At 51.6% G+C, this 26,574-nt stretch overlaps 1 protein-coding gene across 1 annotated transcript in view; it reads left to right on the forward strand.

Moving 5' to 3' along the window:
- Positions 1-26,574, forward strand: part of EFR3B (EFR3 homolog B) — a 79,675-nt gene that overhangs the window by 41,808 nt on the left and 11,293 nt on the right. Inside the window, exons 4-15 of the mRNA XM_012788125.2 lie at positions 1,261-1,411; positions 14,452-14,573; positions 18,449-18,598; positions 19,823-19,957; positions 20,437-20,515; positions 21,256-21,391; positions 21,696-21,857; positions 22,600-22,711; positions 23,061-23,112; positions 25,182-25,354; positions 25,874-25,949; positions 26,375-26,536. Of these exons, the coding sequence (XP_012643579.1) occupies positions 1,261-1,411; positions 14,452-14,573; positions 18,449-18,598; positions 19,823-19,957; positions 20,437-20,515; positions 21,256-21,391; positions 21,696-21,857; positions 22,600-22,711; positions 23,061-23,112; positions 25,182-25,354; positions 25,874-25,949; positions 26,375-26,536 (1,510 nt within the window). The remainder of the gene's footprint in view (positions 1-1,260; positions 1,412-14,451; positions 14,574-18,448; positions 18,599-19,822; positions 19,958-20,436; positions 20,516-21,255; positions 21,392-21,695; positions 21,858-22,599; positions 22,712-23,060; positions 23,113-25,181; positions 25,355-25,873; positions 25,950-26,374; positions 26,537-26,574) is intronic.

The raw sequence follows: 26,574 nt of genomic DNA on the forward strand, positions 1-26,574 counted from the left end.
AGGTTGCTGTGAGCGAGGCTGACGCCACGGCACTCACTCTAGCCTGGACAACAAAGCGAGACTCTGTCTCAAAAAAAAAAAAAAGGTTTTAGTTAGTTGTCAAAAATCGAATGAACTGACTTAACTAGTAAACTGTTCACTGTTGGATGTTGTGTATTTCTAGTTACTGAAGGTATTCACTCAGGTTTTAGACTTGAAAGGAATTGTTTAAGTAGTTTAGGGACTTAGAGTTCACACGGAGCACCTTCTTCATAAGGAGAAAATCAGGTTTATTCTGTGTCTGTCTTGTCTGTCTTGTTCGCTAGGTAGATTCGATTTGCTTGTTTCATATACATTACCAGCAGTTTGCATTCTTGCATCTGATTTTTGCTCTCGGCATATTAATTTCAAGATGCATTTGTATTGTTGAATCTGCTGGTAGTTCTCTCCTTTTTATTGCAGAGTAGTCTATTATATGCATATATCATAGTTTATTTATCCACTCACCTGTGTCTGGACATTTGAGTTGTTCATCCAAGCATGGCAATACCATTGGGCAATATCATTTGCATAGTGCTTCATCACAGAACTTCTGAGGTTTTCAAATACAGAATTTGCAAATTTTCTATTCCTTAATCTTTGCAGTTAGCTCATCCTCAGGCCCATCTCAGATTGTTCATAGAGTTCTTGACGTCCTCCACACTGGAACTATTTCTCTCCATCTTTGGAAACCTCATGGGACATCATGCATGAATTTCTTGTAGCTTTTATTTTCCCTTTAAAGGAAATACCTGTGTATTTATCTCGAACACCAAGCTCTTGGTTCCTTAAGTTGAAGGACAGCCTTTCATCCTTGCACCCCCTGCACTGACGAGGACGGAGCCTTTCCCTAGCAGGTGCCCAGCAAACGCATCTTGACCTAGGCACTGAGTAATTCTCTGATCTCACAGGGTCTAGATGCAGAATTTGCTTTTCTGGGCATCAATCCTTCCTGCTTGTATTTACTCATGAAATGGTATAACTCATCGGTCCTCCTGTTCTCAATCTGTGAAATGAGGGGCTGGATGAGTTGGCCTCCAGGCTCCCTTCCAGCTCTGATTCATTCTGCTTCTGAGTTCTGGGCACTCGTTGGAACAGCTGCCCTGACATTGGCAGCCGAGGGAGGAGCCTATTCCCTGGCTGCTGCCCAGGAGGGCACCACACCACCCACCTTGCCCCCATGAGGCCGTGGGGGTGCAAGGGGCACGAGGCCCAGTGAAAGCCGTGCTGCTGCTTCCCTAGGTATGTGTGCATTGCCATGGAGGCCCTGGACCAGCTGCTCATGGCCTGCCACTGCCAGAGCATCAACCTCTTCGTGGAGAGTTTCCTCAAGATGGTGGCCAAGCTGCTGGAGTCGGAGAAGCCCAACCTGCAGATCCTCGGCACCAACTCGGTAAGGAGCGGCCCCGGGGGCTCTGGGTCTCCCCGCCGGGATCCTGGGGTTGGGGCGAGGGAGACCTCCGGGTCAGTGTTCTGTTCCATTCCTATGTGGTTTCTGACTGCAAGTACAAGACTCTGCGGGTTTTAGTGTCCCTCTTTGTGTGAACAAAGGAGTGTTTCGTTTTTTTAATTTAAATAAATAACATAATATGGATATTTACTATTTAAAAATTTTGATTACATATTCAAGAGTAATTTGATTTAAAATTCCTCCTTGAGTTCTCACATTGATTTCTTTCTTTACGTAACAAACATGTCTTTTATGCAACATCATGCTACTAATTGGGAATTGTCATATAAAGATGAGTATGACAAATCATGGTTGAGAAACATATATCCTAATTGAATATGTAAGTATATAACTAGATCAATGAAATACATGATTATAAGCAACAAAATTAATAAATAACATATAAGTTATATATTATGATTGACTTATATAAATATATAATAAAATAAAATTTGCCATTTTAGAGCATATGTTTTAAAAACCTAGTGGTTTTAATATATTCACAAGGTCGTGCAACCAGCAACACTATCTAATATTTAGATAGATCATCTTCAGACTTAATGATCTTCAGACTTGTCTGATGATCTTCAAACTTTTTTTACCCATCGATTTTTCCCTTAAATAATTTTAAGTGGGAATTCAATAGATTAAAAAATAGATTAAAACAGAGGCATTCTTTTGAGAGCAAAGGGTTCCCGGGGCCTTCACAACTCAGCGCTCCATGGGGCTACTTTGAAAGCTGGTCTGGGTTGTGCCTCTTTCAAAGGCAGAGTAAACTGATGTCCACAGGACAAAGGTCCCAGATCAGTGGAAAGACCGCGGGGAAGCAGGAAACAGGGCTTCTGGCGTAGTGCTGCCCTTCCCTTGCTGTGTAACCGTGAGCAGGTTACCTTTTATGGGCCTCAGCCTTTTCATCCACATCATGAGCAGATTGAACTTGGTCTCTGTAAGGCCTCCACGCTGTCTGATGCTGGTCCAGCACAGCTGCCTGCAATCACGAGAGGTTATGATTTTGTGCAGAAGGGCTATCAGATATGTCAAAAACTTTTAGGCCGGGCGCGGTGGCTCACGCCTGTAATCCTAGCACTCTGGGAGGCCGAGGTGGGCGGATTGCTCAAGGTCAGGAGTTCAAAACCAGCCTGAGCGAGACCCCGTCTCTACCATAAAAATAGAAAGAAATTAATTGGCCAACTAATATATATATATATATATATATATATATATATATAAATCAGCCGGGCATGGTGGCTTGTGCCTGTAGTCCCAGCTACTCGGGAGGCTGAGGCAGGAGGATCGCTTGAGCCCAGGAGTTTGAGGTTGCTGTGAGCTAGGCTGACGCCATGGCACTCACTCTAGCCTAGGCAAGAAAGCGAGACTCTGTCTCAAAAAAAAAAAAAAAACAAAAAACTTCCAGCTTCATGCGTGTATCTGTATGCACTCGAATGTCCTGTTTGCGTTCTTTAATTTCCTGCCATCTCTCCCATTCCCTCGCCTTCAAGCCATGCTTTAAGCTCCAGGTCTTTAAGCAGTTTAGATGCAAATATTAATATTTTATAGGTCTTAGGTGAAGGCTTTATCTATCTGCAGATATCACAAAGGAAAAGTTTAAGGTTTGCCACTTGGCATCTACAACGTGAATTTGTGTGGCACAGATCGCAGCTCCTTTCCTGTTCTACATAAGTTGGTTTAATCAGAAGAGCATCGTCCAACTTCGCTTCCTAGGACCAAGAGGAACAACCTATTCCCTTCTCCTTCCTCTCCCTGGGAGCCAGCTGCCTTTGACAAATTACACACCGGGGAGCTGGGGCGGGGGGACCCACTGTCATGTTGCCCTGGCAACAGCTTCAGATGCTGTTTTAGTTGTCCTGTTTAAGATAACTACGGTCTAGGAGAGAACATCTGAATGGAAAATAAAGCCGTCATCGTGCGTCTGTGGGGGCCACAGAAGCAGGTGGCTGCCAGCTTTAGCCTTCCCCACAGCAAATCCTAGCCCGGGGTAGGTGTTTCGTTAGCTCCAGCCTCGAGTGTTCCGTGTCTTGCGCATTCCCCGTCGGGGTGACTCATTGCATCAGCCACAGAGCAAGTCGGCTCACGAAGGCTGTGCCACAGACAGCGAAGACCAGATAAGGACAGGCTGCCGTGAGTGAGTTAAGGTAGACTCGCAGCCCAGCCCGGGAGGCAGCCTTTCCTGTGGGCCAGCATCGCCCTCATCCGGAGCTTCCCAGCTCCCTAAGCCCTGGGCCTTCCCGAGCCTTCCCGAGAAGCGTGTTCTTTTGCTCTTGGTCGTTTCAGACCTGCCAGCGTGCTAGAGCTTGATGTCATCTTAGTCTAGCCTGGCAGTTCCAAGCTGGTCTTCACAGGGATTCGGGGCTTTGTGGGGGCACAGGGGGCCTGGGGAGGAGAACCAGAAGGCTCTGGGCCATTTCGCCTGCCTCGTCCCGCAGCCAGCTCCTCGGGACTATCTGTGTGGAAGTCGGCAGCATTTTATTTGGATAAAAGGTTTTGCTGCCAAGAAATCGAGAGACAGAGAGGGAAGGAGGGAAAGAGAGAAAGAAGGAGAAAAACACTGAGCTCGTCTAACCCCTTGTTTTGCTGGGTTTCTCTGCCTGGAGACAGCGGCCTGGGAAGCCAGGGAACGTGCCTATGCCCGCACAGCCTGAGCGCTGGCTGCCACGGTGACTCACGCAGGCCTGAGCCTCTGTCCGCCCTGCAGTCTGACGGTTGGCCGGGTCAGAGGCCCCTCGCCGGGCCCCACCCACTGCGGCGTCCTCTCCCTGCTCCCAGACGGGCACCCAGCCTCAGTGTGGGTGCCTCCCGGCAAGCGGGCTGGGTCTGCCACACGGTGGCCGCAGCCTCAGGGGTGAAAGGTGAGAGAAAGCCTGCCCCCGAGCCAACTGCCTCCCTGGAGCTTTCTCCTCAGACCTGGTTTCGCTGACTGAGTCAGCTCAGAACAAATCGCTTCTCTGCAGAGTGTCTCTTCAAAATTGCTACCTGCTTCAAGGCCCCCAAACCTGACACAATGATACAGTCTCCTGGAGAGCTTTGGAAAGTCACAGGTTCCCAGGTCTCAACCAGACCCACTGATCACCTCTGGACAGGGGAGCTGGGAGTCTGTATGTTTTAGTTTCCTGTTCGATGCTGTCAGCCAGGTTGGGACACCACTGACCCACTCCAGTGTTCTTTTTATTTTTTGTTTTTTTAGAGACAGGGTCTCACTCTGTCACCCAGGCTGGAGTGAGGTGGCACAATCATAGCTCGCTATACCCTTGAACTCCTAGGCTCAGATGATCCTCCCAATTCAGCATCCTGAAGCTAGGACTACAGGCATATACCACCACATCCAGCTAATTTTTAAAGTTTTTTCGAGATGAGGTTTTGCTATATTGCCCAGGCTGGTCTCAAACTCCTGGCCTCAGTGATCCTCATGCCTCAGCTCCCAAAGCACTGGGACTGCAAGCATCAGCCCCATGCCCAGCACCCTCTCTGGTCTTAAACCTGTGCAGGACTGCTTCCTTGTTTCCCTCCTTTGTCCCTGATGGATATTCATCCAGCTTGTGCTTGATCACCCCAAGGATAAAGTTGTGCTGAGACTTGTCACAAAATCCAAATTTGCTAACAGTACTCCTGTACATTACATGCAGTAAAGTATAATTTTAAAAATTTAAGTGATGTTTTTTCAAGCCCTTAATGAGAATACTTAAGTGTTGGATGATGATGAAGGACTGGAAAATTCAGGAGAAGGTGGAAGGCAGGGCCAGCTAAGCTCACTTACTGCTCAGGATTCGTTTCTGCACACCTGTCTCATTGCATGGTGGGTCCAGGGGTGTGTCTTGGGGACAGCGTAAGTGACCGTGTGTCCTGACATTTTAAGGGCATGCACTAGTGATAAACTGAAAATATTCAATTTATAATTCCAAGATTCTTCACATAAATGATGTAACATATTAGCCTAGTGTATATAAATAGTAAAGTAGTATGAAGATTTGTGGATTTAAAGTTTATACTTCCACCCTACCTCATACTATATATAAAAATTAACTCAAAATAGATCAAAGGCCTAAAAAATGTAAGAGCTAAAACTATAAAACTCTTAGGAGAAACTGTAGGGTTAAATCTTTATGATCTTGGACTTGGCAGTGGATTCTTATATGAAATCAAAGGAAAAGCTACTAAAGAAAAAGCACAGATAAATTAAAAACTTTGTGCATCAAAGGACATGATCACAAAAGTAAAAAGATGGGAGAAAATATTTACAAATCCTATATCTGATAAGGGTGCAGTAACCAAAATATATAAAAAGTTCTTACAACTCAACAACAAAAAGACAACCCAACTAAAATATGGGCAAAGGACTTGAATAGACAGTTCTCCAACAAAGATATACAAATGGCCAAGAAGCACCTGAAAAGGTGGTTAGCATCACTAATCAATAAGGAAATATAAATCAAAACCACAATGAGGTCCCACTTCACAGCCACTAATATGGCTGCTATAATGAGAACACATACTCTCACATACAGAAGATGACACGTGTTAGCAAGGATGTGTAGAAAGCAGGACTCACATACTTTGCTAGCGGAAATGAAAACGGTACAGCTCCTACGGAAAACGGTTTGGTGCTTCCTCAAATAGTTAAATACGTAGAATTATATTATGACCTAGCAATTCCTCCTAAGTAATATACCCAAAATAATTGAAAACAGGGACTCAACAAATACTTATACACAAATGTTCATAGCCCTATTCACAATAGGCAAAAGGTGGACACAACCCAAAAGATCACGTATTCTGTCATTCTGTTTATATGGAATATTCAGAATAGGTAAATCTATATAGAGAGAAAGTAGATTAGTATTTGCCAGGGGCTTGGGGGAGGGGAATGGAGAGTGACTCTTCATGGGTATAGGGTTTCCTTTTGGAGTGAAGAAAATGTTTTGGTTGCAAAACAGTGTAAATGTATTAAATGCCACTGAATTGGGTACTTTAAAATGATTAATTTTATGCTGTGTGAATTGTACCTCAAATTGACCCAAAGTCAACTGCACGTAGGCACTTCTGTGTTTACTGTGCCACAACCTTAGATCAAGCACACGCTGAGCCTGGTGCAAAGGTGAGTCCCTTAGCTGGTCTAGCAAGGGCAGCTTCCCTACAGCGTGTGAGAGGGAGAAGGGACCCTGGAGACGTCCCTTCTTGTAAGACAGGCTGTGCAGCGTCCTGTCTTAGCCCCCACCTCCCGCCCTCAGGGGCTCTTCCTTTGGAGTTTCAGCTCTCACCCAGGCTTCTTTCCTTGCCAGCCTTCTAGACCCAGCGAGACCACACTGTCCAGCTACCCTGCCCTCCCTGGTCCCATGCGGCCATCGGCCTTCTCTACCTGAACGTCCCATCTCAGAAAACCACACAACCCGTGGGTTGGGGCCTCCACAAATACGTGCCTTACAATTTTACTGGAGCTTGCAGGCCAGCTGCTTTGTGTCCATTCTTTGACCACCTCCCTCTCATGCCCTCAAGGTGGTTGTTATAAACCTTCCATTTTCTCTCGAGTCCCTTCCCAGATCTGCTGCTTCAGCTTCAGGCATGGCTTGGCCCGCCTCTCCCACTGAGGACATGGGGGCTGCCAGGGCTCCCTCCACTTCCTGTGTGTCTCTCTCTGTCCTCTCCACAGGGCCCGGTCCCCAGGAACCCCCACATCCAATCCCCCCCACCTCCTGTCTCCACCCTGTCCTTGCTCTGATTCCCTCCCTCAATCTACATTCAGGTCTCCTTCAGTATAGAAATAAATAAAACAAATAAACAAGAAAAAAAACCCAAAATTACATTCTCCTGCATAACTGCCAAGTACCTTTAGCTCACCTGACAAAATCAACAGCCATTCCCTGGTATTATTTTAATATGTAGCCCAAATTCAATTGTCTTTATTGCTATCCTCTTTCAAATCAGGACCCAATGAAGATGGTGCGTCTACTTTGTTTTCTACGTCCTCACCTCTCTTAGCTGGGTTCCCAGCCTCTATCTGCCCCCTTTCTTTGGTGACATTGACTTATTGAAGAGAGCAAGTCACTTGCTGTGTAGAATGCCCCACATTCTGGATGTGTCTGATTGTGTCCTGTGGTGTCATTTATCTTACTCTCCTGTCTCTTGTATTTCCTGCAAACTGGAATTAGATCTGAAGGTTTGATTGGATGCAGGTAACTACTTTTGGGCACGTACTTCATAGGGGGTGCGGGGACCTGCAACGCGTGCACCAGCAGGCACAATGTCTGGTGTCCCACTTTTATGGGCGCTAAGCATGGTCCTGCGTTAGCGGAGTGCCAGCCGGCCCCTTCCCTTGTGAAAGCATGCTTTTGTCTTTGCAGTTAGAAATCTGTGGAAACCATGCAAGTAACCCACCTTTCACCTGATGTTTTTATCTTGTGGTGGCATTTTTCCCTGTGACTACATCCTTTGTACTCCCTCGAGGTCCATGGGCCTGTTGTCCCAACTCTTCCTACCCGGCTCGCCCTGCTTAGTTTTCGTGGTCGGCCGAATAATGCCCCCCCCGCCCCAGGATGTCTGTGTCCTAACCCTGGACCCTGTGATGCTACCTTATGTGACAAAAGGTGACTTTGCTGATGTAATCAAGTTAAAGATCATGAGCTGGGGGAGGTTATCCTGGATAATGCAGGTGGCTCTGATGCAATCCCAGGGTCACTGTAATGAGGGACACCGGGATCGGAGGCAGAAGGTGACGTGATAATAGACGCGAGGGACAGAGAGAAAGATTAAGGACGCTCTGCTGCTGGCCCTGGAGGTGGAGGAAGGGGACATGAGCCCAAGGATGTAGGTGGCTCCTGGAAGCTGGAAAAGACGAGAAAACAGATGCTCCCCTGGAGCCTCCAGAAGGAATTGCAGCCCTGCAGACCCGTTTTAGACTCCCGAGCTTCAGAACTGCGAGATAATAAATTTGTGTTGTTTTAAACCACTAAATTGTGGTGATTTGTTACAGCAGCCACAGGAAACTAAGTCAGTTTCTTTTAATGATTCTCTTCCTTGTGCCCCTGAAACGTCTGTGGTCGCCACGGCTCTCTGCTCTGCCGTCTCCCACGTGATATGCTCCCCCTGGACGATTTCATCAACTCTGTGGTTTTAACTGTCACCTGAAGACTAGAAATGCTCCCGTCTGCATCTCCAGTGCAGCAGTCAGCACTGCTGGAGACAGCGGGCCAGAGGCGGGTCCCATGAAGCCGGGCGATGGCTCAGGCGTGGCCACGCTCTGCACCAGCTAAGGCCAGATCGCAGAGCAGAGGCAGCTGGTACTGCCTGAGTGCAGGCCTCGGGGTGCCAGAAGGGATGGTGGCTTCTCAGGGACAGCAAGGACTAGCCTTTCCCAGGAATCCTTAAAACCACAGCTAGTTTTGCGAAGAGTTTTGAAGGATGGGTGGATGGGAGCGTATGTCGTAGATCTAGAGAATTACTTGGCTGACAATCAGGAGGTTTGCAGGACATGATCAGGTTACCGTGGGACTGTTCCTCTGGCTCTAGTGACAACTGCTCCAGGGAGTGGCTGTAAACAAGAGGAGCGGGAGAAAGGGGCCAGCAGTGTTGTAGTCAAAGGCGTGTGGTCTGGAGGGTTTGCTTTCCAGCTAGGATGTGGTGTTCACATTTCTCCTTGTGCAGGTAAACACAGCAAAAAGCCCCACAGTCCTTGAGTCGGGGTTCTCTCTGTGCCTGGTATTTTTAACTGTCGTTCTGTTGTTGACAGCAGGAGGCGGTTTGGCTCCGAGTGCCCGTCTGCAGAAGAGGGAAAGCCTGTCTTCTGCTGGAGAGGCTTGGCTGGTGGAAAGGCCAGCCAGCTCTCTTCCCTCCTCCAGACCAGGGCAGAGCTCTTTGGCAGTGTCAGTCTTTGGAGCCTGTTTTCTCTTTATTGGCCCTTAGTAACCCTCAGTTTTCACACAACGGTGGCTCTTGCCTGCCTCCGTGGGAGAGTGGGTGATCTGCTCCAGCAAACTTGCCACCCTTTGTTATGTATAAAGAGCTAGCACTTTGATCTTGAAAGGGTGACCCTAGCAGTGCCCCTGCCCTTTGAAATGTCACATGTTCAGAATCTTCGATTTGTTGCTATGGAAACCTTCCTCATGTGGCTATATCTTAAAAAATAAAACAAAAATTCCAACTTTATTTTTTCATGATCTTGTGCATTAGGCAATTAGCATTTTGATAAAAGCCATTTATAATGTATGAATTATTAGCAATGGTAGGGGTGAGGCAGACAGGATGTTCCTGCTGTGTCGTGCATTTAAAAAATAGTGACCTGAGTGTGGTGGCTTGCACCTATAGTCCCAGATACTGGAAAAGCTGAGGCAGGAGGATTGCTTGAGTGCAGGAATTCACTGGGTAAATGAGCCCAGTGAAAACTCACAGCGTGTGGACAGCAAGCCAAAAATGTGGTGGGAAAAGAAAGGAGGAGGTGGCTGTTAAGTGTGATAGGCAGGGCAGGTGGAGTTCTGGTCATACTAAGCCTATAAGGCAAATACTTGTGTTATTCCCATTTTACAGATGGGGCAGCTGAGGCACAGGGAGCTTAAGTAACTTGGCCCAAGTCACCCTACTAATAAGTGGGGGAGGTGGGATTCAAATATGCAGTCTGGCTCCCAACACCTTCTCATATCGCGACACTACACTGCCTCTCGTAAGAGGGATGAAGGCCTCACTCACGGTAAATCCCAACCCCATCTCAGCCAGGTTTGGGCACAGTTCCCAGGTGGACTTCCCCAGTGGGTGTGGTCCGTAACCAGGGCCCCATGAAGCACCCATCCGACCCTCTGAGTCACCGTCACCAAAATCCCAAGTTTGGCCCCCTCATGCCAACCCCTGGGAGATTCGGGAGTGGCATGGAGCCGGCTCTCCAGGAACCACCCCACAGGGACACCGCAGGCCGCTGCTCCCTGGCAGGCCATCTAGCTGGGTGGCTGTGTCTGTGCATTCGCGCTCGCAGACTCAGGGAAGGACGCTGCTCCTGTCAGGCTGTCAAACCCAGCCATAAAAAAGGAATGAAATCCTGTCATTTGCTGCAACGAGGATGGAGTTACCTTAAGTGAAACAAGCCAGGCACAAAAAGACAAGTGTCACGTGTTGTCACGTATGTGTGGAAGCTAGAAAATGTAAACACATGCAGGTAGAGAGTGGAAGAAGAGGTAACAGAGGCTGGGAAGGGTGAGCAGGGAGGTGGGCAGGGCACTGAAGAGAAGTGGGTTAAGGGGTACAAACACACAGCAAGACAGAAGGAATAATTTCAGTGTTTGATAGCAGAGTAGGGTCACTGTGCTTAACAAAAATGTATTATACTTGGGTGATGCACGACTTAAATAACCCAACTCGATCACTACACGGTATATACTTACAACAAAACTTCTCATGCGCCCCATAAATTTATACCACCACCAACATAAAAAGGATGCTCATTGATCCTAGTACCAGAAAGGTGCTTATTTTATTAGATAGCCCTGTTGCCACCCATAACATTATACATGGGGCGCTCACCCTCTGCATGGGAGGTCCAGGACTGGCATTAAGTGCAATCTCACTAGCCCCCAGGGCAGAGTAGCAGTCCTGGCAGAACGAGGGGATGAATGGGCAGCAGCCCAAGCCTCACAGCTGCAGCCTCCCAGACAGTCCTGGCCTCCAGAGGGGACATAGTGTCTTCCAGAGATGGAGCCACACTAGGTCATCCATCCAACCCTTGGCCAATCCTGAACCACTCCAGTTCTCCCCTTCCAAGGAGGTCTATCTACCCAGGCTTGGCCGACCTCCATTACCAAGGACACGCTTCCCTAGGTTTTCCCAAGGTTCTGCCAAAGCTTTCTTTCCCCCAGCTGGGCCTCAGAACATTTCCATAGCTACTGGACCAGCTTACCCTGGGGCAAAGGACGCCTTGCCCCAGACTCTCCAGGACTTAAAAATGCAGATACCCAAGCCCTACCCCCAGAGAGTCTGTTCAGTAGGCCCAGGGTGGCTCAGAAATCTACATTTTTAACAAGCTCCCCAGGTAGTTCTGGTGCATGTTAAAATGTGAAGAGCAAAGAGCAGGGAACCCAGTGTCAGAATTACCAAGTCTAAGGCCCAGCTCCACCTGTCACAAGCTAAGAGATTTCAAATAATTCACTTGCTCCCTTAAAGCCTCAGTTTCCTCATCTTTACAATGGGAGCAATATATGTCCTGCTAAACTCACTCGTTTGCTGAAAATTATATGAGAATGGATGTTCTCATAGGCTGAAAAACAGTGCCCCAAAAGATGTCTACACCCTAATCCATGGAACCTGTGAATATTACCTTGTATGGAAACAGGGTCTATATAGGTGTGATTAAGTTAAGGATCTTGAGATTGGGAGAGTATCCTGGATCAGCCTGGTGGTCCCAAACGCAATCACAAGCGTTGTATAAGAGCCGGGCAGAGAGAGGTTTGACAGACAGGAGATGGCATGAAGACCAAGGCGGAGATAACGCTGTCACAGCCAGCCAGCCCAGAAGTAGAAGCTGCAAGTGCCGTAGAAACGTTTAATGTTGTCATTACTTAGAATATAGGTATTAACTGGGCCGGTGCGTCCATTCCTGATGAAAACTCCTGTGTCTATGAATAGCCTCTTCAAGAACTCATGCCTTTTGGTGCCTTTTAGATATTCTGCAGACTTCCAACAGAACACGGCAGGGAACAAACTTTCTTATGACCATATATGAAATCTGTTTTTCCGATCCAGCGGGTTGGATGGGAAGGCGCGGCGCACGGAGTGTGGGCGTGTTGGGAGTAGAATGCTGCTTTCAGTGCTGTTTACAAGGTATTTGTGTGTCGCCTGGCGACGCGGTTTGCTCAGTGCTCAATCCTGAGGGGCCATAAAAGTTTAACCTTCTTAGAATCAGAACCTCACTAATAATATGCCTCGATCCACGCAGTTCCTCATATTCCTGGAGCTCAGGGAGCTTTTCTGAAGCTTCTCTACTTCAGTCACGTGGCTAGGAGGTGACAGGTGCCATGTAAAGGAAAGGAAGGCGGTGTTCAGCCCCTCCTTCCTAGTCCTGCGGCGGCAGTGGCAGTGGGAGCTCCCCTCCTCGGCCCTCCTCCCGCCCCAGGCCTGGGGCACCGGGCCCCCCAGTCCCTGGATGGTGCTCAGGGTGCTTGGCTGTCACCTTCCAGCTCTCACTGCCCTCCGCCCCCACCCCTCCCCCCGTGCCTGGAACTCATTTCCTTCAAGTGCTTTGCACTTGAGGTGCGTTGCCTGCATGGTCCGCGCTGCCCATCTGGGCTCTTGGCTGGGCCCACGTTGGCACCATGAAAAGGACAAGGCTCAAACCACATCCGAGCCCTGCCCAGAGTGCATGGGACTGACCATAAACAACCACTGTCACCACGACTGCTGTGGCGCTGCTTCCTGAGCACGCCTGGGTCACTCTGCGTATGTCCCCTCATTTAATCCTGGTGAGCACCTGCGACACGGGTTCTGTAAAATGTGCCCATTTTACAGAATGTTCACTCCCAAATCTATGTATGCCTTTTATTTATCTTTTTGCTAGATTTTTTTAAACTTTTAATCAAAAAATATTGCTCAAAAAAGACAGAATTGCTTGATTGTGTTTGATTAGATACAGCTTGCAAAGTACGATCTCCCTATCTGCTTTGTATGTTGAGATTCTATCAGTTGACAGAAAATAACCATGTTTTTAACGTAAGAACAAAACAATGCCATAATTAATGATGTTTGTGGACTAATTTTAATCCATAAAAAGTTATTAACAACTATTAAGTAGTTAAATAGGGACATAGATTGACAATACTGAATAATAGTATGAGACTACACTAACTAGATATTTTTATGAAAAATAGTATATCTTTTTTGAACCAGCAATTGTTTGCAAAAAATTCAAGGCATAATAATGGGGAATATATTTTACTGTAAAGCTGATCTTTTTAGAGTTGTTTGGGATACTAAGTTTATAACGTTAAACAAAATAACCTATAAGAATTATATTGAATTTTTAGTAATTTAACCCCAGTTAGTCTGTGATTCTTGCTTCTCTGCAGGACTCAGTTGAAATTAAGTCCTATTTAGAATTGCAGATGCGCGGCACAGTTACGCAGAAGGAATCTAGCAGCTGAGAATGCTGATCAAGACTTACTGAACTGGCCGGGCGCGGTGGCTCATGCCTGTAATCCTAGCTCTCTGGGAGGCCGAGGTGGGCAGATTGCTCGAGGTCAGGAGTTCGAAACCAGCCTGAGCAAGAGGGAGGCCCCGTCTCTACTATAAATAGAAAGAAATTAATTGGCCAACTAATATATATAGAAAAAATTAGCCGGGCATGGTGGCGCATGCCTGTAGTCCCAGCTACTTGGGAGGCTGAGGCAGGAGGATTGCTTGAGCCCAGGAGTTTGAGGTTGCTGTGAGCTAGGCTGACGCCACGGCACTCACTCTAGCCTGGGCAACAAAGAGAGACTCTGTCTCAACAAAGAAAAAAAAAAAAAAAGACTTACTGAACTGAAATGGCAAAACTAAAAAATTTACTCCAAGTTTTAACAATGAAATGTAATTACATCCTTAAATCAAATTTCAAACTTGTTCTTGGGCCCCGGAATTCATTCTAGGGTGGTGCCGAGTGCTTTGACACTGGCTTTCACTCGGGGTCCACGTTATTCCCAGCAGCCTTCCAGCCGGCGTGTTTCCGCAGCTCTGCATGGAGGGGTGAGAGCAGGCCCTCACCGAGCCCCTTCGTCTTCCCGTCTCTTCTGTCCTCTGCTCCCCCAGCGGGGAAGGCCCGAGCAGGGCCACGGTTTCCAGTCCCGCGTCGTAGACGGGGAGGGAAGCAGGGCTGGGAACTCGGGTCTCCGGTGTGCTCTGGGAGGCAGACGGAGCCGTCCGGGGTGCGTGGCTCCCGTGGCTTCGCCACAGCTGGGGCCGGGGTGCTCAGAAGTGAGGAGCGCGGCGGTCACCTCTCGGTGTTCCTCCTTCCTCCCTGACAGTTTGTGAAGTTCGCCAACATCGAGGAGGACACCCCATCCTACCATCGGAGCTATGACTTCTTTGTGTCCCGATTCAGTGAGATGTGCCACTCGAGCCATGATGACTTGGAAATCAAGACTAAGTGAGTAGGGGACGGCACGGGTGGCTGCTCGGCTCTCGGCGGAAGCACCGGTGCGTCTGCCCTCCTGTTGCCGGGGAGGAGGAGCACCGCGCTGGGCGTGGGTGGGCCAGCGGTGGCTCCGGGCTCCCCACACGTGGTTTCTAAAGGAAAAACCACTGGGGCCGGAAAACAGGACTCAGTGTAAGATAATGGGCTTTGAGCTCAACTTGAGAGCAAGTGACAGAACACACACGCACACACACCCCCTCCACACACTCTTGTTCAGAATTACATGCATTGATACTCCAGAAACAGCATTATCCATCAAAATCTACACCCACCGATAAGGAGCCAAAGTCCTTGCTCTGCTTGATCCTGGCTGCCTTTCCACTTTAGCCCCTCTCCCCTTCCACTCGCTCATTCTCCCATGGCCACAGCCACACAGGCCTCTTTGCTGTGCTTCAAGCACACCAGGGTGTTCCTGCCCCAGGGCCTTTGCACAACCTGTGCCTATGCCTGGAGGCTCCCTCCATGGATCTGCATAGTTCACTGCCCCGCCTCTGTCAAGCCTTTGCTCAAATGTCCCCTTGTCAGTGAAGTGACCTCTGCACATGCCCACACACCCACTTCTTCCTTACCCCGCTCTGGTTGTTTCCTATGGTACTCATCCCTTTTGAACATGTTTCCTCATTTACTTACTACATTCTTATTCATTGCCTGTCTCTTCCCACTGCAGTGTAAGTTCTACCAGGGCAGGAGTCATCAGTTTGTTCATTGATGCATCCCGAGTGCTAAACCAGTGCCTGCAGAGTATCGAATATTCACTGGGTGGATGATGGAGTGAATGAATGCTTTCAGAGACACATCTTGAATTTCAGAATACACTTTCACATATACACACGCAAATGTATAAAAACACTTAACTTGCAGAAACATGCACATTTGAATGCAATAAAGGACTGGAAAAAAATAGAAAATACTCATAGATATAAAAGTGAGACCTCTCAAAACCACAAAGAAATTAAAATGAAAATACACTGACACAAATGCATGAAGCACAGTGCCCCGAGTCAGACTGATGATCGGTAAATATGTGATGGAACAGGACATAGGTATTTTGTGTCAAGCACTGTCCTGGCCCGCCCAGGCTGGGCCACGCTGTCCAGAGGCAGAGTGAAAGGGACACTCCTGTGACTCTGCCCACACGCGATCAGCCCACGTGTGCAGCACGCTCAGCGCCGCGTCCCTGCAGCAATGAGAGTGTCCCGAACATCAGGAGGGAGGCTGGGGTTTGTCCCTTCCCCGGCAGTGCCATTACACCACAGACTAGCAGTTGTCACCCATGACAGGAAGGCCACAGGGCGAGAGGGGAGGCATTGTCGGGCATCAGTCTTCTTCCTTCCTGTGCCTTCTGCCTCACTCTCTTCCAGCACCTCCCTTTTCCCTGAGATCCCCCTGTGTTGTTCATGTCCTGTTGGTCTTTCCGGAGTCCAGAGTGGGGGCAGGTGTGCCGGGCTGTCCGTGCGCACGGCATCGCTTCGCTCTAGGAGCCCGGGGATGCCTCTGAATGCCGGTGGCTGCCCTTTCCAAGAACACCCTTGGCTCTGCACAGTGGGGATGTGTGTGGGCGTGTGGGCGTGCATGTGTGTGCACGTGTGTGCGTGCGTGTGCTGCGTGATCCCTCAGAGCCAGCAGATCAGTATTCTCTGAACTCCACTTGGGTTCAGAGACTGCACAGGCCCCTGGCCGTGGGTAGGTCTCCACGGAGCCCCGTAAGAGGCACAGTGAGAAGTTCCCTCTTCCCCAGGCCTGATCTCTGTGAACTCATTGTGAAAGGGACAATCAGCTCTGGGTGACACGGAATGAAACCTGCACGTGTACAGAAAGGATTCTGGGGAGATTGAAGGAGTGCAAGTAGTTAGGAAAAGAAGAAAAGTTAATCCACATTCACGCCTAAGGAAGGCCTGCGTAGAAAATGTACCACCAGCCAAGCCTGGTTTCTTGCCAGCCAGGCCCTCTGGGGTGGGACGAATGAGCCCGGCGTGTTTAGGGTGTATTTCGGGTGTGCACTCAGGAGTGCCTTCTAACCAGGAGCCGGGGATAGCACGTGGAATAATATTCCAGTTAGTTTACTCAAAAGTCTCGACAGACTCCGGCTCAGGGGCTTGAGTGGGGGTCAGGGTCAGAGTGGCCAAGTGTTCCCCCGGGACATCTCTGACTGCTGCCAGCAGCCCTGAAGGGTCCTGGCCAGGGCATCCTGGTGCTAAGCTCCTGCCACCCCTCAGTGATGGTCACTCGGTAAGGCCCAGGGTAAAACTGAGGCTGAAAATACAACTGTCAACTAAACATTCAGAAAAACTGCTGTTCAACTCCAACAATCATCAAAAGGATGCAACCGAAATAGCTACAAGATGTGTGGATGTTTCTGAGTCATAAAATTAGAACAGATGTTTAAAATGAGATCCTCGGTGCTGGGGCGGGCACAGTGAGAACCGGGTCTCCTGCTGCCTGCACGGGTGGGGGAGGGGAGTGTCACTTGGCAGTATCGGGAGCCTTTCTTTCATGTCCTACCTTACGATTCAGTGATTACACTCATGGCAAGGACTTGAAACGTCATAAAATATTGTATACAATGATATCCATCATAGCATTATTATAATAGCAAAATATCGGGAAATGAATGATCAATGGGGGACTAGTTTAGAAAGTTATTATAGGCGATCATGCAGTCATTCAACATGTTTTGAGGAGTCAATGATAAAGAAAAAATGCTTATAACCAAAATTTATGTGACAAAAAGTCAATGCATGGCTGGATGAGGTGGCTCACACCTGTAATTCTAGCACTTTGAGAGGCGGAGGCAAGAGGATTGCTTGAGGCCAGGAGTTTGAGACCAGCCTGGGCAACATAGGAGACTCCATCACTACAAAAAATAAAAATAATAACTTAGCCAGTCATGGTGGCGCACACCTGTAGTCCTAGCTACTTGGGAGGCTGAGGTAGGAGGATTGCTTGAGCCCAGGAGTTGGGGGGTGCAGTGAGCTATGCTTATGCCACTGCACTCCAGCCTGGGTAACAGAGTGAGACCCTGTCTCTTAAAAAGAGGGCAAGGGGGCAATACAAATTAAATATGCAATAGGTTCTTAATTCTGTTATATATTATATATAGAAGGAAAAACACCAAAATGCCCAGTAATGGTTATCTTCGAGTAATGATGGTAGGGCTAAATCTTTTCTTCTCTATACTTTTCTATAATGAACATTTATTATTTTATAATCAGGAAAAAAGTTTGATATAAAAAGGAAAAGAAAAAACTTCAGGCTGAAATACCAGCCTTTATTAATGGCCAGTAAAGAAGGCATCCTCCTTGAGTTGGCACAGAGGGACTGGGAGTGTGCAAAAGGGACCCCCTTTGTGCTGCTACTCAGTGTCCCCTCCAATTTCTCAGCCAGCTTAGCCCCAGCTGGAACTCCTTTGCACCTGAGAGCCTGCAGCTCTGGCCCTCTCCCTGCCCTGTAAGTTGTCCACAGCCTTGGATTCGGCCTCATAAGTCCTTGGCAGCACTTTGAGCTTTTATATCTTGGGCCCAGCTAAGTACTAAAGGGGGAGAGCTGGAGCGGCCAGCACCCTAGGGATGCAGCCTGGATGGGACCAGGGCAAGGGCAGTCTGGGAGTCTCCACGACCAGCCAGAAGACATGGCTTCTTGGACTCGTGTCCACAGAGCCGGCCGGCCGGGAGGTCAGGTCACGTGAAGTGTAACAGGTAGTCTCCATTCTGCCTTCCGGTGGACGAAGGTATCCCCATCCCCCAAACTGTGCTCCTCTCTTTGCCACAGAAGCTGGTCTTCTCGGGGCTCGAGGACTTCATAGTCCCATTTCACCCTGTTCCTTACAGAATTCGAATGTCGGGCATCAAAGGTCTGCAAGGGGTGGTGAGGAAGACAGTGAATGATGAATTGCAGGCCAACATCTGGGACCCACAGCACATGGACAAGATCGTCCCGTCGCTGCTTTTCAATCTGCAGCACGTAGAGGAAGCAGAAAGGTAAGCCGGCCGGATGGAGCTCGGACTGCGGACATGACCGGTCCTCTGAGGCTGCCCTCCCAGGCTTCTCAGGAGCCACGTGGCTTGGGCGCACAAGGCCAGGGATCGTGGCTTGTTCTGCGATCAGTCCAAAGCTGGCCCCCCAGGAGCCTGGGGCTGGCCTTGTGCCAGCCCGCTGTGCCCCTCACCATCTGCCCTAGCGAAGGAAGGACAGCCGTGGTGCTGGCTCCCTGGGGCAAGTGGTGGGTGCTGGAAGGACTCGAGGAGCCAAGAGTCGGGTTACCTTTGTCTCCCTGGAAGCAGTGGCCAAGGAGGTTTTAAAATGCCTTTCATGGCTCCAATTACTTAGGACTTTCCTCCGGACCTTCCTCCCGCGCTTCCTGATGCTATTTCAGGCCCTTAAAATACACGCATGTTTGACCAGCCTGCAGCCACTCGGCAAGACTTGCAGATACGGGGTTTTAATCTTGGAGCCCCTAAGCATGGGAGTCATTCCCTTCCCTGCCCCTCACTGTTCCCCTCTGTGAAATGGGATGGTGGGGGAGGTTCATGTTGCTGTCCCACCTTGGCCATCTGTGCATGATGCTGGTTTGGGGACACTGGGTTTTTCACTTTCAGTCAAGGGAGTGCAGGCTGCTGGAGACTGGCTGGGAAGTGAGTCTGCCCTCTGGTGGCTGCTTCTGGAATAGCAGCTCACTGACGGGCTCCCTCTGGTCTCTGGCATCTCACGGCCAGGGCTCCTGGTTCTGTCCCTGTCTGGGCCCACTCCCTGTGATGTGGGTACCACTGAGCCATGCCTGAGCCAGCCACCGTGCCTTTCCTTTTCCTTGCCTCTCCTTCCTCCCCCTTCCTTTTGCTCTCTCTCCCTTTTCTGTCTGCCCCCTACCTCTCTCCATATCCCATCTCCTTCTGAGGCCTTAGGAGCATGGAGCCCCCCCAAGGCCCTTAGGCTCAGAGAGTCCTTCCCACAAGGGCACGCCAGGCCTACCCTTAAGGATTTCCAGAAAAGGACCTTAATCCCTTCCCCCCCACCACCACCTTCCTCCTCTTCCCCCAGTTGGGGGCGTCTTTGCCTCATTTACTTTCTGAAGACATGGTGCCTCCCTGTTACCTAGTGCAGCCCCTGTCAAATTCCTTCCTGCCCGACTGTCACCACTGGCAGGGTTGAGGCACTGACTCCCAACTTTGCACTCTGTCCTTGACCGTGTGCCTCTGTTTCCCCAGCCGGTCTCCCTCACCCCTCCAAGCGCCGGAGAAGGAAAAGGAGAACCCTGCAGAGCTGGCCGAGAGGTGCCTCCGGGAGCTGCTGGGCCGGGCTGCCTTTGGCAACATCAAAAACGCCATCAAGCCTGTTCTCATGTGAGTGTCCCTGTCCCCTGCCCCAGCCTTCAGCCTTGAACTGTTGCAGGCCCCCGGCATCTCCTTGCCGGCTTGGGGAGAAGGGAAGGGATATTACAGTTGTGGCGCTGTGGCCAAGCCGGCCCCTTCTCTGTGCCCGTGTTCCCTGCGCTATGACAGTAAGAGCTGCGGCACAGTGGCCAAGCGCAGTGGGGAGAGGAGCTGGAAGGAAGGCGCCCAAAGCTGGACGAGGGTGCCCAGCTTCATTCCACACGTCCACAGCCACGGAGCCGGTCCCTGCGCCCCTCTCCAGCTCTGGGGCTGGGGCTGCCCCAGGGCCCTTCATGGTTCTCTTCTCTCAGCCACACCTGTAAGCCCCTCCTCACCCACCCGGGAACTGCAAGGGCTCTCAGGAGGCGTCACTGTCCTTCCAAGGGCGTCTCTCCTCCCTACCGTCAATCGGCATTTCACGGTTGTACCCCGTGTTTTCTCCCTCGCAGCCATCTGGATAACCACTCTCTTTGGGAGCCCAAGGTGTTCGCCATCCGTTGCTTCAAAATCATCATGTACTCAATTCAGGTACGGCGGCTGTCCGGGTCCTGCTTGTCCCCTACCGAGGGCACCCTGGGAGCAGGACAGTGCACTAAGGCAGGAAGCCAGGTGTCCTCTGTGACTTCTCCTAAGCCCCCAGCTGTCTAAACCAGTGCTGCTTAAGCAAATGTGGAGAAGGGCCAGCTTAATTTCCAGCCCATCACAGACCAATACTTTTATAAAATACAGTTAAAACAAATTCCCAGAAAAATTAAATGAAAAACTCATGGAACATACAAGCCCACAGATGAGACCCTCGGCTGCTGCGGCACTGTCAAATTGCCGAACGCTGACTCTCCGAACTTACTATCTCTGTGTAAACCCACGTCAAACAGGTCTTGAATTGGCCCCAGCCCACAGGCCACACCTTGCTTGACAGCACTGGACTAAACCATGTGGCCTCTCATGGCCCTTGCCAGTAAGGCCTGAGGCTGGGAAAAAATGAAAAGGAAGACAATAGTTTAAAATGGGCTTCGGACCCATTTCAAGTAAAAGGGCCCAGGAGCAATGTGCAGACCCAGGTCTTCACTGGGATCTGGTTCTTTGTTGGACCCAGTGGTGCGAGGAGCTCCAGAAAGGACACTGGGTGTGGGTGCCACCTGCAGTGCCTGCTGGCCTGGGGACATCACTTTAGCTTAGCCCTGGCCTTTGAGTCCCAGGAGAGGGCCATCTGACCCCAAGGCCACACGAGGTCCCGACGGGGGCCCAGCACGTCTTCCTCCCCGCAGCCGCAGCACTCGCACCTGGTCATCCAGCAGCTCCTCGGCCACCTGGACGCCAACAGCCGCAGTGCCGCGACCGTGCGCGCTGGCATCGTGGAGGTTCTGTCGGAGGCTGCGGTCATCGCGGCCACCGGCTCTGTCGGTAAGGGGCCCTAAGCGAGGGAGTGGGGGCCCTGAGCGAGGGATTGGGGGCCCTGAGCGAGGGAGTGGGGGCCCTGAGCGAGGGGGTGGGGGCCCTGAGCGAGGGAGTGGGGGCCAGGGAGCCCCAGGGACAGAACTGCCCTTGCCGGGTGGGTTTTCCTCCAGAGGAGAAGGTAGCCGGGGAAGTTGGGGGACGGAAGCAGCTCCTACCTGGATGGGAGCCGGGCTTGCCTGGAATGCAGCCAGGGAGGGGATGCGAGACGGGTGCCAGCCCTCCATGTGGGGTCTCCCTCCCCGCTGCGCAGGGCCCACGGTGCTGGAGATGTTCAACACGCTGCTGAGGCAGCTGCGGCTCAGCATCGACTACGCCCTGACCGGCAGCTACGACGGCGCCGTCAGCCTGGGCACCAAGATCATCAAGGAGCACGAGGAGCGCATGTTCCAGGAGGCGGTGATCAAGACCATAGGTGGGGACAGGGAGCGTGGCCGGCACGGGGCCAGGAAGAGTGGGGGCCGGGCAGGACGAGGCCAGGTGTAGGGACGGGCCCACAGCAGCATCAGTCTGGGCGTTGCAGGATTATCACACACTCCCTGTCATGCTGTGCACGGACAGTGGAGAAATAGGATCCTTCCACGGAGCACAGGACAGTCCCCGGGGTTCTCCGCCCAGGCTTCAGATTAGAGCCGAGCCCCACCGTCCTCAGGCCTGTGGCCTCCAGGGTAGGGCCCTTGGAGGGTGGTGGGACTGAGGAAGAGAGCAGGGAGAAAAGCGGAAAGGCAGCGGGTGGTGGAGGGTGTGCGCCTGGGTGTGGAGGACTGCAAAGCCACGCAGGAGCGTGTGAAGGCCCAGCGCTTCCGGAGCCTCCCTCAGCTCTGCGAAGAGGGCAGGGCGGGACGGTGGAGCCATGGTCCTTCCCCACCTACCCACGGGCACCCGGAGGGCCGCTGGGGAAAATGCCTCCTGCCAACCGGGACGTCCCGGGTCCACCCTGCTCTGGTCACGGAGCTGAGACCGTAAAGACGACCTCGGTGATAACAAGCGAAGGAATGGCACCAGGCCGAGTCCCACCCAGACTGCTCTGGGCGGCTCCTCTCCCGGGTCTGGCTGGCTGGGAGAGGGCAGCCCCACTCTCCGTGAAGGGCCAGGCAGGAGAGGCCCCGGGGGCCACGGCCTCCTCTGGGCCAGCGCTCTGTGCCCTGCTCCCGCAGGCTCCTTTGCCAGCACGCTGCCCACTTACCAGCGCTCGGAGGTGATCCTGTTCATCATGAGCAAGGTCCCGCTGCCCTCCCTGCAGCACCCCGTGGAGGCGGGGAGGACAGGGTGAGTCCCCGCCCCTCCCTGCCCAGGTCCCTCCCCACTTCCCCTTCCATGTTCCTGCTCTCTCCTGGTCCGTGTTGGCTCTCCTGGCTCTGCCCTCTGCTCCCTTTCCCTCTCCAGTCCCTCGGCAGCCCTTCACGGGACAGTTTCCCAGGCTGCCCCGCCAGTAACCACCTCCCGCCTTGGGGGCAGCCATTAATGCCTGGTCTGCCTCCTGCGTCTGGAAGCCACTGTCCTGGGTAACCCAACAAGATGAGCCTGTGGGGGAACTAATCCCAGGGAGAATGAGCAGGCAGGTGTGGGACCTCCGCCCTCAGCACCATCCTGGTGACGGAGTGTGTCTCGTCTACAGGGAGAACAGGAACCGTCTGACCCAGATCATGCTGCTGAAATCCCTCCTTCAGGTGAGCCTCTTCCATCCCCATTCCTGCTCTGCCTCTGCAGGAGGCAGCTCCTTCCAAGGGACCAAGAGAAGGCCACCACCATACAGGCATGCAGGTTGCACACTGCACAAATACGCCCGCCGGAAGGGTGAGTGGGGGCTGAAATCCAGCCTGTGCTCCACTCACTAGCCAGGTTGGGCACCACGGAGCCGGGCATCCGGAGCAGACAGGGCACCTGTTTCTAATTTTCCTAAAGGTTCCTTGTTGACTACTGATAGCTTTGTCAGTCAAACATTACTGTCTTGAGATGGAATCTGTTGGTTCCTACCACCTTTTCCCTCCAGGTGCCCCCAGGTCCTTCCCTCTGTTTTCCGTTTCTCCCCTGTCACGTGTGTGCCTCAGTCTCCCAGCCCTGTCTTCCCCTTCATCGTCGTTTTATATGCCTCTTCTTTACACCTGTGCACCTGTCACTGGAGTCTAGATCCATCGCTCTCAAACACCATTCCGGTGACCAACTTGATAAAATACGTAGATGCCTTAGCGATTTTGAGCTGTCGGTCTGCATGAGTGCCCAGGTATTCCTATGCACAGCCTAAACCCAGTCCCCCAACCTCTCCTCACCTGTCATAAACTCAACCACAAGAAGAATTGTCTAGAAACACTGTTCTCCATGTGTTGCGTCTTATTTCAGAATAGGTCTCAGTTTCTTTTCTTTTCTTTTTTTTTTTTTTTTTTTGTGAGACAGAGTCTCACTTTGTTGCCCAGGCTAGAGTGAGTGCCGTGGCGTCAGCCTAGCTCACAGCAACCGCAAACTCCTGGGCTCAAGCGATCCTGCTGCCTCAGCCTCCCGAGTAGCTGAGACTACAGGCTTGCGCCACCATGCCCGGCTCATTTTTTATATATATATTTTTAGTTGGTCAATTAATTTCTTTCTGTTTTTAGTAGAGATGGGGGTCTCGCTCAGGCTGGTTTTGAACTCCTGACCTCAAGCAACTCCCGCCTCAGCCTCCCAGAGTGCTAGGATTACAGGCGTGAGCCACCACGCCCGGCCTAGATCTCAGTTTCTAATGGGTGTGCACATCTGGATTTTGAATTTCTTTGTCTGAAGCTGGGAGGTGCCCCTCCCCCTTTCCTGCCCTCGACCCCAGTCTCATCTCTTAGTCTCTCTGTTCCGGCCACGCCCTTCTACTCAGACCCCCCGACTCGCCCACTCATGCCCTCCCTTCCCTCCTCTCCTCACCCCTTTCAGCACTGTATTTTGTAAAGCCCCTTTGCTCTGACACTGTCCACATCTAGATATCTCCTTGGTCTCCGTATTCCTGCCACTTCTTTGCCAAGCGTATGCTGTTCTTTGTACCCAGCATGGCATCTTATTAAGCTGATAGTTTGGGGTTCACTTGCATCCACCCCCCCCCTTCAGTGAACTACTGATGCTGCCAGGCTGTGCCACATCCTCAGTGGCCTTCTGAATCATCAAAGGCATTGTTCTGCAATGTGGGCCCGACAGTGACTGCGCTCTGCTGCTTTTGAATGCTCTGGCAATGTCATACATGATGTGTCTCCTTATGCCACCTGCTTTAGTCTAGAAGAGATGTGACCAAATGCTGTCTGTGTGTGCTTTGTGGCTGCTGCCATGTGTGTGAGTTCCGATTCTTCAGCCCAGCTGTAAGTCCTTCCACTGTCCAATTCTTCGTGACTGTCATACTCTTAATGACGCATAGTGTTCATGAAAGGTGTTCGTCAGTTGTGCCCGGGCAGGTTGGCACGTTAGGTTCAGAGGCTCCCTGGCTCCTGCTTCCCTGGGTGCTCGTCCCTTGCTTGCATTTAACACCTTAATGTTTCTGCACACTGTCCCTGTCCACTCACAGTCTTCTGAGCTGAGCCGAGTAGGTTGTTAGAAGGATACTAGAGTGTTCAAGAAAGTTGCTGTGGCATCCGGGGCCTGGGGCGAGATTGGGGAAGCTGATTGGGAGCTGTCTGTCGGGAGAGGATGGATTTAAACCCAACTTTTGCGGGCTGCTCCTCCGTATCCTCCCTGCCCCCAGCGGGATCGTGGTTTCTGAGCACACCTGTCCTGGGCTCCCTCGCAGGTATCCACAGGTTTCCAGTGCTACAACATGATGTCAGCCCTGCCCAGCAACTTCCTTGACCGCCTTCTCTCCACTGCCCTCATGGAGGACGCAGAAATCCGTCTCTTCGTTCTAGAGATTCTCATCAGTTTCATTGATCGTCATGGCAACCGGCACAAGTTCTCTACCATCAGGTGACCATGGGGGGTCTCTCCTCCAGTGGATGTCAGGGGAGGGACGCGCAGTAGAGCCTGTCTTCTTGGCCAGTGGCCCCACACCAGGTGGGAGGACAATTCAGATATTCAGTGAGCCCCACCAGGGAGCTGATCACCACTCTGACCCTGGGGTCCTGCAGGGCAGGGGAGACCAAGGGCGCTTGTGCCTGGGCGAGAGGTGTTGGAGATTCGGGACAGAAGAGCAGGCACTGAAGGGGGTTTTCAGCTGGGGGGAAGGGAGGGACTACAGGGCCACAGTGGAGACTGAGAGACTGGGGGGATAAGAAGAGGAAGAGAATAATCAGGGTTGAGATTTAAGAGAAAGGGGCAGGAACGTGAGAACCTGGGAGAAGATGGAGATTGGCTATGAACCAGGGCCGGGAAGCCCTGGGAGGCTTTGGTGCCAATTAACCATGTTGGGGATAAAGCCCAGTGACAGCGTGTGAACTTGGGCCAGCCCCACACAGGGCTGAGGAGGCCCTTTGTGTCCCTTCCCAGTACCCTCAGTGACATCTCTGTCCTGAAGCTGAAAGTGGACAAATGCTCCCGACAGGACACGGTCTTCATGAAGAAGGTAGGCAACACGGCCTTGGGACCCCGTGACCCAGGCGGGCCAGGCCTGTGGCCCCAGTCACTGCGGACGCTCCCTGCCCCCAGAGCCTGCCTCCGCCCTCGAGGCTCTGTGTGGCCAGGCTGGCCAGCTGGCCCCTCTGGGGGGTCAAGCCCAGGGCGATGAGTCAGTCCAGGGCCATCGACTGCTCTCTGCTCCTAAAACTGGCTACGGGCAGCAGCTTTTGTTGCTGGTTCCATTGCAGCGCACCCTTCCCCGAGCAAGCCCCCACGTGCGTCCCTCCCACTGAGTCTGCTTGAAAGGCGCCGCCCCTGAGGGTGGGGGTAGGGTACACACGCCACCTGCCCCTCCTCAAATCGGCCCTCTTCCCCCTTCTCCTTGCCCCCCCCCCGTCCCCTCCACACCCTCCTGCCCGCTCCTACCCCCAGCACTCCCAGCAGCTCTACAGACACATCTACCTGAGCTGTAAGGAGGACACGAACGTGCAGAAGCACTACGAGGCCCTGTACGGGCTGCTGGCGCTCATCAGCATCGAGCTGGCCAACGAGGAGGTGGTGGTGGACCTCATCCGCCTGGTGCTGGCTGTGCAGGTGGGCGAGGGTGGGCCAGGGGACTGTTTGGGTCTAGT

Source organism: Microcebus murinus, chromosome 3 (assembly GCF_040939455.1).
Source record: "Microcebus murinus isolate Inina chromosome 3, M.murinus_Inina_mat1.0, whole genome shotgun sequence".
Lineage (NCBI taxonomy): Eukaryota > Metazoa > Chordata > Mammalia > Primates > Cheirogaleidae > Microcebus > Microcebus murinus.